Raw genomic sequence first — 15,625 nt, forward strand, 5'->3', positions numbered from 1 at the left:
ATTCAGCAGGGTAAGTGCAACCATATTGAGAGTCAGCTAATGTTTCACATTTGCTTCACAAACCTTGATATCCCTGATAACAAGGTTGCATACTCAGCTTCCTTGCAATGAATGAGTTGTGTATTGCGGGTAGAATCTCAAAAACTCAGGCTGTGAACAAAGTTTTACATATTGACAACACAAATCACATGAAGCAGAGATATCCAGCAATAGCATGCAATATCCAATCACACAAGCTGCCAAGTTGTTTTAATGAACCCAACATCCTCATTACACAAAGTTAATCAATTTAGCAACACCCAGTTATGATCCTCATCCTTCTCATTCTTTTGTTCCTTGTGTTAAATTGGACAGTAAATACAACAGGAAAATGTCACCCTTTCATGTAAAACTGCTAGATCTGGAACTAAAGCAGATGAAGATGAATTACACAACTAGGAACAGAAAACAGATCAAAACAACCTGCTTAACACGAAGTGTCAGTATGTTCCGATTCACTGTACGTCCTTCTTCTCCACAGTTCCAACTGCAGATCAGCCCACCTACTCAGTTTGGCCCCAATTTTTAAAAATTAAACGGGTAGCAAGAGATAAGACCACATAGCCAGTAATTTGGTACCTTCGTTCCAAGTCCCCATCGATATTTGCACTGTCACAAAAGGTCAGAACATCATTAGAAAGGCTCCCTCCCTCCCTCTCTTGACTAACCTCAATTCCTCCCTCCACCACTCTTTCCCTCGAAAAGAACACCACGCAGTCCAATTTTGTACTTTAAACTAAGTTCAAACGAAAGCATAAAGTGCCCCAAAAGGCCACATCATCATTAGGAAGGCCCCCTTCCCTCCCACTAAAATTGCCTTTCACCTCCGAAAATTCCCAACTATTACACTCCTTCCTGTGCACTTTTCTTCATCTCCTGCCAGCCTCCACAGTCCCTCCCCGAGAGTGAGTGAATAATAGAGGAGCAGAGCTTGGCTAGAGTGGCACACATGGAGGGGCATGTGACAATAAGTGGGTTCATCGAGTGCACAAAGAAAAAGCTCCTCAAAATAAAATCAATGATCAGCTCTATGATAAATGAAATGTCCAATGAAGATGAAAATGGAGTAACAGGTACAACGAACCCCCACTAAGGTGTAGAATGAGGTACAATATGGCACAAAGACCAGAGATGAAGATGCCAATTGTAACAAGAGCAAAGGGTAGTATTACGAGCACAAACCAATCAAGAATGATCAAAGAGGTGGTCCAGGATTTTGGCGTTGAAAGTAGAGTCTAATGATACCATGAACAATGGGGTTGGATTGTATTGTCATTTGTATGGATCCAAATGTGATTGAACACCCAACCAACACTCAAGGCAGGGATCCAAACTGAGAGAAAAGATCTAATATTGAATAGAGATAGGAAAGGAGTATGCTTAAACATATGCAGGGCATTGTACTTGAGAGTAAGGCCCTCAACGGGTTTTCACTTCCTCACAGGGGCCCTTTACAATACACATGTACTAATAATGGAAGTACAAAAGGAAAAAGTGTCAATGTTGAAGATTTTTTAAAGAAATTTGTGTTGTCAAACTGTTGGTGGTAATGTGGTGCCCAACTCAACCTGCTTTCTAGTACAATGATAATGAAACCCTACATGCAACAAAGGCAATGGCACTCAACACTAAGAAGAACGCTAACCCCCCAATTCCCATGTCTAGAGGACCAGGCCAAAGAGTATGAGATGGAGGGAGTGTTGTGCTCTGATGGATCCAAAAATGCAGCAAGGCAGCCTTCAACTATGCTTGGCAGCAGCAAATGCAGCACTAGAATGCTGGATCAAGAACAAACAAGCAGAAGCTGCCAGTCAGAAAACTGCAAACACAGCACACAATGATGATGTGGCTGCTGGAATAGGCTGAGATCAGCAAAATATAGCACCAAGAAGGCTCCAAACAGGCCAGTTGGCAGCCGAAAAGGCAAAAGACAAGCTATTTGAAGGTTGCCAGCTGTAGGCGACAGCACTTCTGAGCAAAATGCTAAGTTTCACGCAGTGTGCAGCAATAAACATAAACTCTAGGGTGTAGATATATATTACAAGGGGAGCTTGACTATTGCAAGGTAGGGTCTAACAACTAGTGCTCACAACCGATTGGCCATCTCTCTATTTATGAGCCTAAGATATCGGTCATGCCATCTTCTTCTGGCTAGGAGGATGTTGGACTGTGATTGGTAGAAGACAATGTGGACAGCTTCAGCTGAGATATCCTCTGCGTATGAGGTGTGGACAGCAAACCTCTTAACACCTGCAAGCTACAAAAACGAGATTGTGGCTGAGTGGAGGAGGGCAGCATGCCTATTTGTAGAAAGTTTTAGTGCTTCCAATTAGGGTTTGTGGTTATGGGACATAAACACTCTCTAGGAATGCATTTCTTTTTAATAAAAGGTCTCATTAATTAAAAGGGTGAGTTTTGGGGCTGTTTTAATAAAGCTAATGAATTTTTAGCTCGATTGTCAGGAGTTATTTTCTTGTGTATGTGTGTGTGGTGTGTGTGTGTGTGTGTTCCACGACACGGGTAGGTTGGGACCTAGGTGCTACGAGGGGAGCTTGACTATTGTAGGATAGGGTCTGACAACTGGTGCTCATAGCTGATCAACCATCTCTCTATGTATGAGCCTAGGATATCGGTCATGCCACCTTCCTCTTGTCGGGAGAATATTGGACCATGATAAATCTCTTGTCACCATTCTCAAGGGTAGGCTCTGATCTAGGGATGGGATCCTCATGTGAGGCCCCCACCCAAACCTAGGGTGGTCAGCTGCTTGACATTCAAGACATTGGTTTAATAAATTAGTTGCCTTCTAAGGAGGGTCTTTGTTGGGCTATGCCGGCTACAATCTCAACAGCTATAGGATCTTCCTAAAATTTGTAACTATAACCCTAACCTTCAAGACACCAACTTTAGTCATGGCATCAGACAACAAACATACGAAGTATAGTGCGATGAGGGACTTGAAGTCCACCAAATGATGATATTCTATCATCAGGCCTAGAAAGAGAAGGGTAACCAAGTGACCGGGTTTGTTATGATACACATGCAAGTGGACAGAATTAGTTGTACAAAGGGCCCCTTCAAAGGGTCCCAACCCAAAGAACCAGGGGTGCATGAGGTAGAAGTCAAGTGCTAGGAGGGAGCTTGGTTATTGCAGCTCAAGTGTGAATACAGCCTATTGGCCTCCTCTCCACTAAGTCTAAGGTGTCAATCTTGGCACCTTTCCTTTACCACAACAATGTTGGACAATGATGAAGTCCCCATCGTCAATCATAGGGATAGACTATATGTGGGGGATGGGCTTCTGCTAAGGCTTTCCACCCAAGCCTAGGGAAATCAGCTACACAATCTAAGACATTGATTCAGTTTCCTTGTAACAATGCTCGCTTCTCAAATTTGTTAATCTCTACAACAATTTCACTAGCCACTAGAATCTTTGTAGCCACAACCCAATCATTTAGGACACTCTAGTACACAAAAAGTTGCCTCAAGGTGCTTTCTTTCTTTCTCTCTCTTCTTATCTTTCTCTAGTCTTTCTCTCTCCTATTCTCTCCTTTCTACAGTCTTCTCTCTCCTCTCTTCTCCCTCTCCAATCCTCTTCATTACAATTGGTATCAGAGCAAGGTCGTTGGTCCTTTCTTCCCTATTTTTCTTCAAATCTACTTTCCTTTTCAAGTAGTAAAACCCTATTTTACTCAGGTACACAAGGAGTACTACAAGTAGATGGTAGCCTTCTTTAAGGATATGCAAAGCTATGACAAGAGCTAGATGCATATTTGGAGGTAACAAGGCTAATTTAGCAAGTCATCACAAATTCTTATGCATATTTTAGAGGTCTTTGATCAAAATGGAGTTTGAGGAGTTGGGGGAGGCCTAAACCTCGGTTACTTTTCAAGAAAGAACCCTTTCTTCTCTCTCTCCTTAAGCTTCCTCAAGCTCCCATGGATCCTACAACCAAGAATCACTCTAGATCTCTCCCCTCCTCCTCCAAAGCACAAAAGGCATCAACCATTGAGCCCTAGGGATCTTAAGCAAAAGATTGAGTAGTGGACTCATGAGTTTTTGCAGATTTGTGAGCTCCCAAGCAACCCCAAAATTTGTAGCACAAACTTTGTTGCTCCTTTTCACCTCTTCCAGCATCCCTACTATGACATACTCTTTCCCCAAGGTCCTTCCCATGCATGGGCAGCAAGTTTGGAGCAAACAGAAGCCTTCTTTCTCATCTTCTGACATCTCTTGCCCTCTTGGAGAAACCCTAATGGTGGACAGCAGGGGCAGCCATTAAAGCTTGACTTCAAGCTCACAAATACCTCAAGCATATCGAGAGAGCAAATCTTTTGGACCAAACACTCAAGGAAGCTGAAGATTCTTCCCCATTCAAGCTTGCTTATAAGTATTTGTGGTCCACCATTGCACAGGGTTAAGCTTCAAGGAGCGATCAAGCACCATACATCTTATGGCTGAAGTTGAACTACACTAAAGAGGTAATTCATTAAATCTCATCCAAGCCTTATTAATCCACTTGGTTAAGCTCCTCTTTTTACAAAAATAGAAAATATTAGAACAGCCTATTAGGCGAGGTGGTAAGATTAAAGTGTGATGACCACAATACCTGTTGCAAGTGTAGGTACATTCAATGGATAGCCAAGATCTTGAATGAAAATGTTAGACATGAGACAAATGTATTGAAAAAAGCATCTATGTATTGAGTTTGGAGGGTATGCAGTAAATATGGAATGTATGTTACTGAGACCTTTACACAGATTGCATATAGAGCTGACACATGCTTGTGGACTTTGGATGTGTCAAATGATGCTTAGCATCCTATGTATGTTTTAGACATTGAGTTGCATAAGCTTTTCAGCCCATAAGGCACCCAAATAGTGGATTTTTGGGTCAATGCTGGCAGTACACTGGGTGCAGGAATTTCAGAACTACCGCAGAAAGTCAATTACAAAAAGTACTATATTGCTATTGGAAAAAAGCCCTATAGCTCATCTCGAAGAGGCATCATTCCTTTCGATTTGAACCAAAAATCTCCCTAATCAGAGCTACTATTTAGGAGATATCGTAGTTTTTGTGCAAAACTTATTCACTTAATGATAACTTTAATTGTATCTTTCAAAAATTACAGCAAGGTATTATGGAAGAGAACTTCCAATATCAACTTAAAAATTGCCTCATATGATCACATGGCAAGATTGTAGTCCCTCATACCTCTCCTTTTAAACAAAGATAATAGAAGAGATGGATTCCTCACCTGTTTCCAATCACTTGGGTGGCTTTAAGACATATAATAGAATCTCAAAGATTTTTGACTAGAGGGGCCTATGGAAGGATGTCAAGGAATTTATATCTAGATGTATGCCATGCCAACAAAACAAGGATAACAGTGAGCACTCTTAAGCCAAGGGGTTTGTTACAGCCATTGCCTATCCCTAAGGGTAGACAAACATGCATTACAATGGATTTCATCATTGGCTCGCCCACGACCAAGAAAGGTTGGAATAGCATCTATGTGGTAAGGGATCAACTCACCAAAGCAGCCCACTTTATCCTCACCAAGACGCAATATACAATATCTCAAGTGGCCACTCGGTTTATGGAGCATATCTTTAAGTTGCATTGGCTTCTGCACATCATTGTACATGATCGAGATACTAAATTAATGAGCCAATTTAGCAAATAGTTTTCAGCTCCATGCAGATAAAATTAGCTCCATCTTATGTTGAGATAGCAAGCTCAACACGTGCAAACATTGATGATCGACCACCTAGTTAGATGGATCCACACGTCTACACTTAGCACGTCGGTGGTCATGATGATCCTCACATGGCCACTGACTTATCACTTATTATATTTGGCTTATTGCACCTACTTACAATTATGCAATGTTAGACTTAGTACGTCACTTTTATTTATGTTGTATCTTATATTATACTTTGTGTACATTGTATTGTATTGTGTGTGAAAGAAAAAGAATAAACCAGCAAGAAAACGTTTTGACCTCCATCACATGGTATCGGAGCAGCACTATTGAGAGAGACTGGTTTTGAAGGGTGAAATGAAGGAGAATAAGCAAGGATTCAAGCAAGTAAGCAATGGGTAAGAAGCTCTCACATTCTTCCACTCTTTCTCTTGGATAGTGCCTGTGGAGGCACCGGAAATAAAGAAGAGCAAAAATCTCAGATTGCTATTAGATTTGTTGTGCAAAGAGAGCACTAAATATTTAGCATATTGGTCCTTTAGAACTTTCCTGCTGCTTTTTTGGCCATCTAAGGCTATTTCAAGACCTATTTTAGACCGGCAAGGTTGCAAATAGCAATTTCGAGGTATAATGTGATCTCGATTGTGTCAACCATAAGTGGATGCAAAGGTTACAAAATTCAAACCTGTAAGTTCTGAGGTGTTTGCCAAGAAGCAAACACAAGTTTCGTCTACAAACAAGTTGTAAATTACATGTACTGTTGAGCAATCAGTAAAAAAGACTGGTTGTTGTATTGCTGGGCACTTGTTGTGAAAGGTTACAGAAGATTACTTGTTTTATATCAATTTTATGATAATGACAAAGAACAGTGGAATCCCCATCATTGAGAAGCTAGACAAGAACAACTATCCATCATAAAAGTTTCATGTAATAAACTTCCTTATTGGAAAAGACCCCTAAGAGTTTGTTTTAGGTGAATAAAAGGAGCCAAAGCTAAGTAATATTGTGACTATAGAAGAATTGAAGGCATAAAAAGAATGGAATGCAAAAGACAAAAAAGGTAATGTATTAGCTATCTACATTCATTGATAACACTATATTGGTGTATATCAAAAATATAGAGACTTCACATACAACTTGGACAATCTTCAAAAATATGTTTTCAATAAACAAAAGGCACCGAAGATTCAACTCAAAGAGAGAAGATATATGTAAATGAGTATGTTTCAAAGTAAAAGGCATTGCAGATGCCTTAGCAGCTATTGATACAATGCCTGATAATGATGATTTGCTTTCATCTACTTTGGGTGGCCTTAATAATGAGAAGGTCTGAAAATTACCTTTCACTTTTATGTATGTATAAAAGACGTTTTTAGTTTTTAATGAGTTGGTCTCTCTCATGATCACTGAAGAGATCAATATGCAAGATGAATCATCTAAAAGAAGTGGTGAACAGATCTGAGCATTTTACAAGAAGGGAACATAGTAAATCCTCTCCAAGAGACCGTGGCATAAAATGTGCTAGGTGTAAAGAAATCGTACGACATAGCACATACTGATAAAAGAACACAGTTAGGGTTAGGGTAACTCAAAGACAATGAACAGAGAAAATAACTGAAGTGATATAACTATTGAATATACAATGCTCATGTAGCAAACACACTATGCAATGAATGAATACTGAACCTCAAACTCCTATATCTCAAAGATCAGGGCAAGGGTAATGAGCTGGAGAGTGTGTCATACTCCGAACAAATCCTGAATTACAGCAAGGCAGCCTCCGGGTGTCAAACACCACCAAACGCAACAGTGAGAAGCTGAATCTAATGCAAATAGCAGTGAGAAGAGAGAATATGAAGTAAATGCGCGATGATAAGAGAGAAAACAGCCAAACACAGGTTGTAGATGCTATGCAACAGCAGAGGAGAGAGAAAATCTGTCAAAACACAAGTAGAACAGCTGGGTGACAACCTGCAGAAGCTGGCTGCAGCTAGAGGAGAGCGAAAATTGTCAGTACGACAGGTACAGCAGCAAATGCAGGGGCTATGATAACGTGGCAGATTGTACGACAGTAGGTCTATACAAGAACAGCAGTCACCTGGCTGGGATCAGCTTCAAACTGCATGAAGAGGGCTAGAAAGCAAGTGCCAACTAATGTAGACAGCTATCGACAACTTCAGCTCTGAGATGTCCTCCGCGAATGGGGTGTGGGCAGCAAGCTAAAACACCTGAAATCTATAAAAACGAGATTAAAAGACTGAATGGAGGGCAACATACTTATTTATAGAAAGTTTGGGCCCTCCCAAGTGGGTTTGTGCTTATGGGACACAGAAACTCTCTAGGATCGCGTTTTCTTTTAAATAAACAAGTTTTCTTTATTAATTAAGCAAGTCTTGGGGCTGTTTAAGTAAAGCTAATGCATTTTTAGCTCAACACTCCCTCTCAGGCCCAACAACGGTGCCACGAGAAAGATCTTTTACCTCAAGGCGTCCCACCCCAAAGTAGCCAGAGCATCGAACAAGGGGTGCAAGCGGTTACCCAGTGGCCTACTAAGACTACAGAGGCGATGGTTATCTTACCAAGGAAGCCCAAGTGATCACTCCAAGAGGACAGGGCATCAGACAAAGGGTACACGTCGGCTGCCTAGTGGCCTACCAAGCCCTACAAAGGCGGATGGAATTAGCTATGGACCTTTTTTTTTAAATTTGATAGATTTAGCATTAAGTGGGGGTTCAAATCAGTTTTCGTTCTATTGAGTATCTATGCCTCAAACAGGAGAATGATAAAAGATGGTCAGACCCACGACCTTCACAAAACAAGCATACTATCCCTACCATTACTGGGTGTTAGTGTAAAAGAATAAGGCTAAGGTGTGGATATAGCAAATATGTGAAGCAAGAAAGCTAAGGAAAAATTGCCTTCGAGACTGCCATGGACAATGCCACGAATATGGTGGATCTAGAGTCGACCACTCCAAAAGACCGAAAATGAATAAATACGCACAGATACATGTTTACATGAACAAAATGCCAATGCATGGGATATGCAAAGGGTGATGCAAGATGTCATGCCAAAGCAAGATATAATGCAACGGTGTCATTTGGACAGCGTTCTCGCAAGGGAATTGTTCACTTGCCCAAGCGCTCTTTTACAATCATATCATCCTGACAATGCGGATGAAGTTACAAATGTCCATAATACAAGATAAATGAATAAATGAATGTCTAAAAATTTGTAAGCGTCATCACTGTCACTATCAAGAGTAGAAGTCGCCCCCTCTCAAACTGGAAGGAAAAGCAAAAGGGAAGCAACCTCTCCCGGTCAAGCTGAAAAAGTAGAGGAGGGTGTACCCAAACCGATCTTGGGTAACAGGTACTGAAAAACCGGCTGGTTGACCACTTTGGTCACAATATCTACAAAATTGTCGCATGTAGTCACAAGCTCTAGGAGGCGAATAGTGCCTAGCTCCACCTACTCTCTAGAAAAATGAAAGTGTACTCCCACATGCCACGTCTCTGGTCTGATGCGGATTGCCCGCAAGGACAATGGCACTTTGATTATCGCTGTAGACAACGGTGGGAGAGTCGCATGGAAAATGAAGTGCCGCCATTAAACTCTCAGGTAGATGGCCTCGGTGGTGCCATCGGAGAGAGCCTCGTACTCAGCCTTGGCCGTGGAAGCCACCACCATCTCCTACTTACAGCTAGACCAAGAAATGGGAGCTGTGCCCGAGGTAAAGAGGTAGCCACCATGGAAACACCAAGTGTCAAGATCTCTTGCCCAATCAGAATCAATGTACCCCTGCAAATATAAACCAAAACCATAGGTCAAACCATAAGAACAAGTACACCGTAGACATGCAATCCAATGTGACATCCTAGGTGTTGTGAAATACTGACTGAGTATGCTAACTGAGTAAGCTAAATCTGACCTATTGTAAATTAACCAAATAAGTTTTCCTACAACATAGTCATAGGTATGTGCATCAAAGAGTTGTCCAAGGGTATCCTTCAACAAGTGGACAGTAGGATCAAGAGGTGTGGCCACTGGCCGTGTCTAATCCGAAGTGTACTCTTCCACTAGCTGAAGTGCGTTCTTCTGTTGTAACACAAACATGCATCCCCTAGAACGAACTACCTCCATCCCCAAAAAATAAGACAACAAACCAAGGTTTGCCATCTCAAAAGTAGCACTAAGCTTTGCCTTGATGTTTGCTATGGCAGTAAAACCTGAACATGATGAGTAAGTCGTCAATCTATAGCAACATATGGCGAACCCCCTCTGCAATGGATCGAACATTTAAGTTCAGGTCATAAGGGGTAGAATGGTATCCATAAGTCCATAAGAACTCATCCATCCGATGGAACCAAGATCGTGGTGCTTGCTTCAACCCATAAAGAGCTTTCTACAAGCACAATACCTTATCTCTCGGGTTCCCTGAAGAAAAGCCCAGTGGCTGCTCCACATAGACTTCCTCCTCCAAATAACCATTCAGGAAAGCACTCTTAACATCCATCTAATATATCGGTCAACTGTGGTGAGCGGCTAGCGTGAAAAGCAACCAAAAAGATATCAATTATGTGGTAGAAGCAAAGATATCTTCATAATCAATACCACGCTTTTGTCGAAACCCTTGCACAACAAGGCAAGCCTTGTACTTATCTAAAGTCCAATCACCTTTTAGCTTGATCCTGAAAATCCACTCCGTCCCGATGACTTTCTTGTGGCTTGGACGATCCACCAATGTCCAAGTCTCATTTTGATCAATACTCTCTAGCTCCTTCTCCATGGCCTCTCGCCATTAAGGGTGTTGAAGAGGCTCCTGGGCTCAAAATGCGCTATGTAATCGGCAGTAAATAGCAACGCAAATGAAGCCTAAGGAGCAAACCAGACAGATCTTCTAGGTCCCTCTGGAGCGGAATCCGGTGGTAGGATCCCCGAATCCCACATGGTCTGATGGTATCAGTGAGGTAACGGGTCTCGCGGAGGGGGCCCTGGGAGATGAAGAATCTGCAAGAATATCAATAGCGAAAAAAAAACCAAGCTCAGTAGGCACAATCTCCAATGATGTGGAAGGAGAAATAGGATTGGAATCCTATGCAGAGGATTGTACAATATCCCTCTTGTAAAAAACGACGTCCCTCCTAACGATCACCTTGTTTGTTCGAGAATCAAACAAACGATAGGCTTTCGCTTCAAAGGAATATCCGACAAAAATAAAGAGATCAGCTCAGGGAGTGAGCTTTCCTATCTTATCATCACGCATGTGTGTATATGTATGTAGCCACGACACCCGAAGACTCTGAAGTAGGAAATGACAGGCTAAGAGCCAAAAAATGTCTCATACAGGCGAGAGATGCCATGCTTCAGTAGAAACTCGGAAAACTCGTGGGAGATAAATTTACCACCGCTATCACTCCACATACAACCAACACAATGCCCAGTCTGGTTATAAACAAGGAATACCCAAGCAGAAAAATAGATAAAAGCATCGGACTTATACTTGAGCAAGTACACCCACATGTATCTGGAATGATCATCCACTATTAAAAAAAAGTGCAACGCACCATTCAAGGCGGCAGTGGATGTCGACCCACAAAAATCAACATGAATCAATCTAAGAGGCTCTTCAACACAACATGTGGACTACTGAGGGAATGGGGTACGGTGCTACTTTCCGAGCTGACAAGCTTTACAAACATCGCAAGCTAGTTTTAGGCAGGAAAGACCCTCAATCAGCTGACGGCGGGATAACTCATAAAGAGAGTCATGACCAAGATGCCCTAAGAGAAAGTGCCAAAGACGCTTATTGTCTGTAGGCTCCCGAGATGTGGCTAATGCCTGGAAGCTATGGAACACGAAGCCCTCGGCTATCGGCTCAATCAGAAAGTGTGTCATGTAGTAAAGGCCATTAGGCTATGCCTCACCGCAAGCAATCACTAAACCAGTCTGAGAGTCAAGGATCTCGACTATGGTCATTGTAAATAAAATTGCTTCCCCCAACCACCAAAGCTGCTAAACAGATAACAAGTTCACCCCAAGCTAGGGGACATGGTATACATTGTCCAAGGAAGCCAGATCCGAACCCTTGTCAATGGCAAAACTGACGCTACTTGAGCTTAAATCTTGACCAAGGAGTTGTTTTCTACGTGGACTTGCCCAGCTACAGGGACTCGGGTACGGAAAATGTCCTCGATAGGAATCATGTGATGTGTAGCTCCACTATCCACAATCCAAATAGGAGCTCAAGTACTCAGCTTTGACAAGTGGGCCTCTGCGGTAACCTCGTCAGGAGGCAACTCACAGATGTGGATGAGACTCACATCTGTTGTCTCTATGGAGACGATGTGGACCTCTGCAAACCAGTCAAACAAGCCCTCTAGAGTTAAAAACGTTGTCCAACTGAGGGGTTGTCCGACTGAGGAGCTGGGGATTGCCCAACTAAGCGAGGGGGGGGGGGGGGTCTGAGACTTAGATTTGGGTGTTGTATCTCTGGCCTTTGAGCGACACTCGTCATCAAAGTGACCAGCCTTTTGACAATGTTGACGATACCTATTCTTTTTAGGTGCATTCTACTACACTTGTTTGAGTTGTGACTGGGAGTTTCCCTGTGATTTTCCAGATTGATTTTGTTTTTTATTTTGAGTGGAGGTTCGATTTTTTTTACCTTTCCCTTGTTTCCCCTTCTAAGAATGAGCAACAAGAGCCCCTCTGAGGAAGAGTTCATATGAAATTGATCGAACAACCGTGCGTAACACAACAACTGATACTCAAATTCATGGAAAGTAAGCATGGTAGGCTTTGAAACTGTATCTTCAACAAAATTGAAGTATTTCTTGGAAAGTTTGTTCAGAAACAATGTGACTTGATCATCAAAGGACTTGGGAGTCCCCGTAGTGGAGAATTCCGCAAGAAGTCGCCGATACTCAACCAACTTAACTTTCAAGTCATCTTGGCCAGTGATTTTAAAGAGTTGGAGCTCATAGTCAAGATTTATACGACGGGTCCCATCTCGAGCCGCATAGCACTCAGTCAAGTGTGCCCATCGCTCTGACGCTAAGTCAAAATGCTAAAGCTGAGAATGAAACTCAAGCAATAAGACCTGCATTCCTAGCCTTCCATGAGCAAACAACCTTGTATAGAACAATTACAGGATCGGGTTGGAAATCCAACCCCTACACAAGATCCCATAGGTTTTGGGAGTCAAGCACATCTCTCATCAAGTTCGACCACGTGGTAAAATTTGACACGTTAAAACGAGTCTTATCATTGAAAGCATACTTGGCGCAAGATGACGTGAAACCATGAGGTGTTGAGAAAGTAGGATAGATGGACGTGGAGGGTAAGATGGTGGTGGTGGGTGTTGTTGAGATATTGAGCTCCACTCGTAATACGCCAGGGTGACCGTTGTGTATTTATGTCACCGACTTGTCAGTTGCAGACGCGGTTGGTACACCGCCCATGAATAATAGCTACATGATAGCTATCATTATCTACTCTAGTTTGTGGCTCAGTTAGTATGCCACCTTAGCTAGTTGAGTTTGGTTTGAGACCCATATATAGGGTTCTTCTATTTCTTTGTACTTGAGTTCTTTTGGCTTACACAACTAAGAAGAAAAAAATTGTTTTCAGCCTCCACCCTTGTGTGTATTCCCCCATTGTGCAAGCAAGAAAGCTTCAAGTGAGACTCCTTCCTTCTCTCCCACAATATTGACATGGTATCAGAGCCTTGTTCGTGGTAAGGAGCTCAAGGAAGCAAGCCAAGCTCGCGGTGTTCTAGTAAGAGGAGTAGTGTTGCTTTCATTTTCTGTTTTGGGAGCAGATCTCTGCAGGTAGCACAGCCGGAAAGTGCAGAAGTGCATTGTCTCAGGTTGAGACGCCCTTCGCGGTGAAGCAAGAGGGCAGTATATGCTGCGGGAAAGGGCCTTGTTTTTTTTATTTGAGGCCATTTCGGGGCCTGTTTTGGAGGCGGAAGTTTTCTGCACGCACTCAGGAAAATGCCCAGTTTTATGCTGTGTGACCACTGTTCTATAGGTCGGTGAAAAGTTACTGTAGAAATTACATTGTATGCTTGTGTGCAGAGTCATTGGGAGTTACAGAATCATCCCTGTTGCCTGTTGATGCAAAATCGTCACTAGGAAGTGACTGTGTGGTCAAATACCACTTTCGCCAGTTTTGCAGATTTTCCCTTATGAGGGTAAAGCTGTGTTTTTTGCAGTGACAAAATTTTTTGCAGTGTTCTGTAATGGCATATGATTCTCTTTCACAGATTGTCACTGAAAAGCTTGACAAGAACAACTTCCAAGCATGGAAGTTTAGAATGAAGAATTTTCTTATGGGAAAAGGATATTGGGAATTTGTTGCAGAAAATGAAGAAGAACCAGTTCTTCCTGATGTTCCCAATCAACAGCAAATGCAGGCATTTAAAGCATGGCATGAGAGAGCCAGGAAAGTTATGTACTGGCTGTTTATCAGCATTTCAGACTCTATGATTGTACATATTCAAGATGCAAGTACGCCAAAGGAGGCATGGGACACTTTGTCAAAAATGTATAGCACAAATACGCAAGCCAAGAAAATGCAGCTCAAGCAAGAGTTACATAATGTGCAAAGAGAAAGTATGACCATCAATGACTACCACATGAAGGTGACGAGTGCAGATGCACTTGCTTCCATTGGGTCGCCAGTGGAAGATGATGATTTAGTTTTTGTGACCTTGAATGGTCTAGGAAAAGATTATGCACAGTTTCAGACATCCATTTCAGTTCGTGAAAGATTTCCTGATTTTGAGGAGTTGATTGCTCTTCTAATTTCTGAGGAACAGAGAAATGGTGGTGCATCTTCTTCAAGAGGAACTTCAAAAGAAGCTGTCTTCTACTCAAATGCTGAAAGAGGTAGAGGAGGCCGATTTGGAGGCCGTGGCAGAAATCAGAATATGCAGCAAACTCAAGAAAACCAGTCCTATGGAGGAGGATGTGGTAACTCTAGAGGCAGGGGGAGCCAAAGAGGTCGTGGTGGATGGCAAAGAGACCAAAATGCAAACAGTAATGTTGAATGCTACTACTGTGGTAAAATGGGTCATATGGCTAAAGACTGCTATAAAAAGCAGAATGACATGATGAATGGAAAGTTGCAACAAGGGAATTATGCATCTTCTAGTAGACAGGGTGATGACAAAAATGAGCACTTGTTTATGGTGCAGCACATGAACAGTTCTGTGACAAGTGCAAAAGAAAGCAATGATGTATGGTATGTTGACTCAGGTGCATCAAACCACATGACAGGTCATGCAGAATAGATGGAGGATGCAAGAAAAATGAAAAAACCAGGATTTGTGGAGACTGGTGATGATACTGCACATCCTATTGTGCAGATTGGAAAAATTCATTTGTCTATACAGGATGGGAAAAAGAAATACATGTCCGATGTATTTCATGTCCCGAATATCACCAAGAATCTGGTTTCTGTTGGTCAAATGGTTGAGCAGGGCTTGCAGGTCAGATTTAATCCTCATGGATGCTTTGTTGAGAATATGAAAAATAAAGGTCGCTTGATAGTAAAAGGAAATAAGAAGGGCAGAATGTTTACATTGGATGCAGACATGTCTGAATTGAGTGCAGCAATGTTTGCACATGGGACCGGTGTAGTTGCAGATATTGATATCTAGCATAAACGCATTGGTCATGTTAATGTATAGCGACTTAAATCAATGCAGGCCCAAAATATTGTTGCAGGTTTGCCGAAATTCAAGGTTGCAGAAATGCATAAGGTATGTGAAGCCTGTCAGTTTGGAAAACAGGCAAGGAAACCATTTCCTAGATATGTTCAAGAGAGTAAGAAGCCATTGGAATTAATCCACTCTGATGTGTGGACAACTAAAGC

At 42.1% G+C, this 15,625-nt stretch overlaps 1 protein-coding gene across 13 annotated transcripts in view; it reads right to left on the reverse strand.

Moving 5' to 3' along the window:
• Window positions 1–15,625, reverse strand: part of LOC148012301 (isoamylase 2, chloroplastic-like) — a 179,181-nt gene that overhangs the window by 102,592 nt on the left and 60,964 nt on the right. For all 13 annotated transcript variants that reach the window (XM_087669751.1, XM_087669755.1, XM_087669752.1 and 10 more), the window contains 2 exons: window positions 619–648; window positions 463–526 (listed from right to left, as the gene is read on the reverse strand). In XM_087669751.1, the coding sequence (XP_087525877.1) occupies window positions 463–526; window positions 619–648 (94 nt within the window). The remainder of the gene's footprint in view (window positions 1–462; window positions 527–618; window positions 649–15,625) is intronic.

This window comes from Lygodium microphyllum, chromosome 27 (genome assembly GCF_053477565.2).
Source record: "Lygodium microphyllum isolate KBCC chromosome 27, Lygodium_microphyllum_v1.1.10, whole genome shotgun sequence".
NCBI lineage: Eukaryota > Viridiplantae > Streptophyta > Polypodiopsida > Schizaeales > Lygodiaceae > Lygodium > Lygodium microphyllum.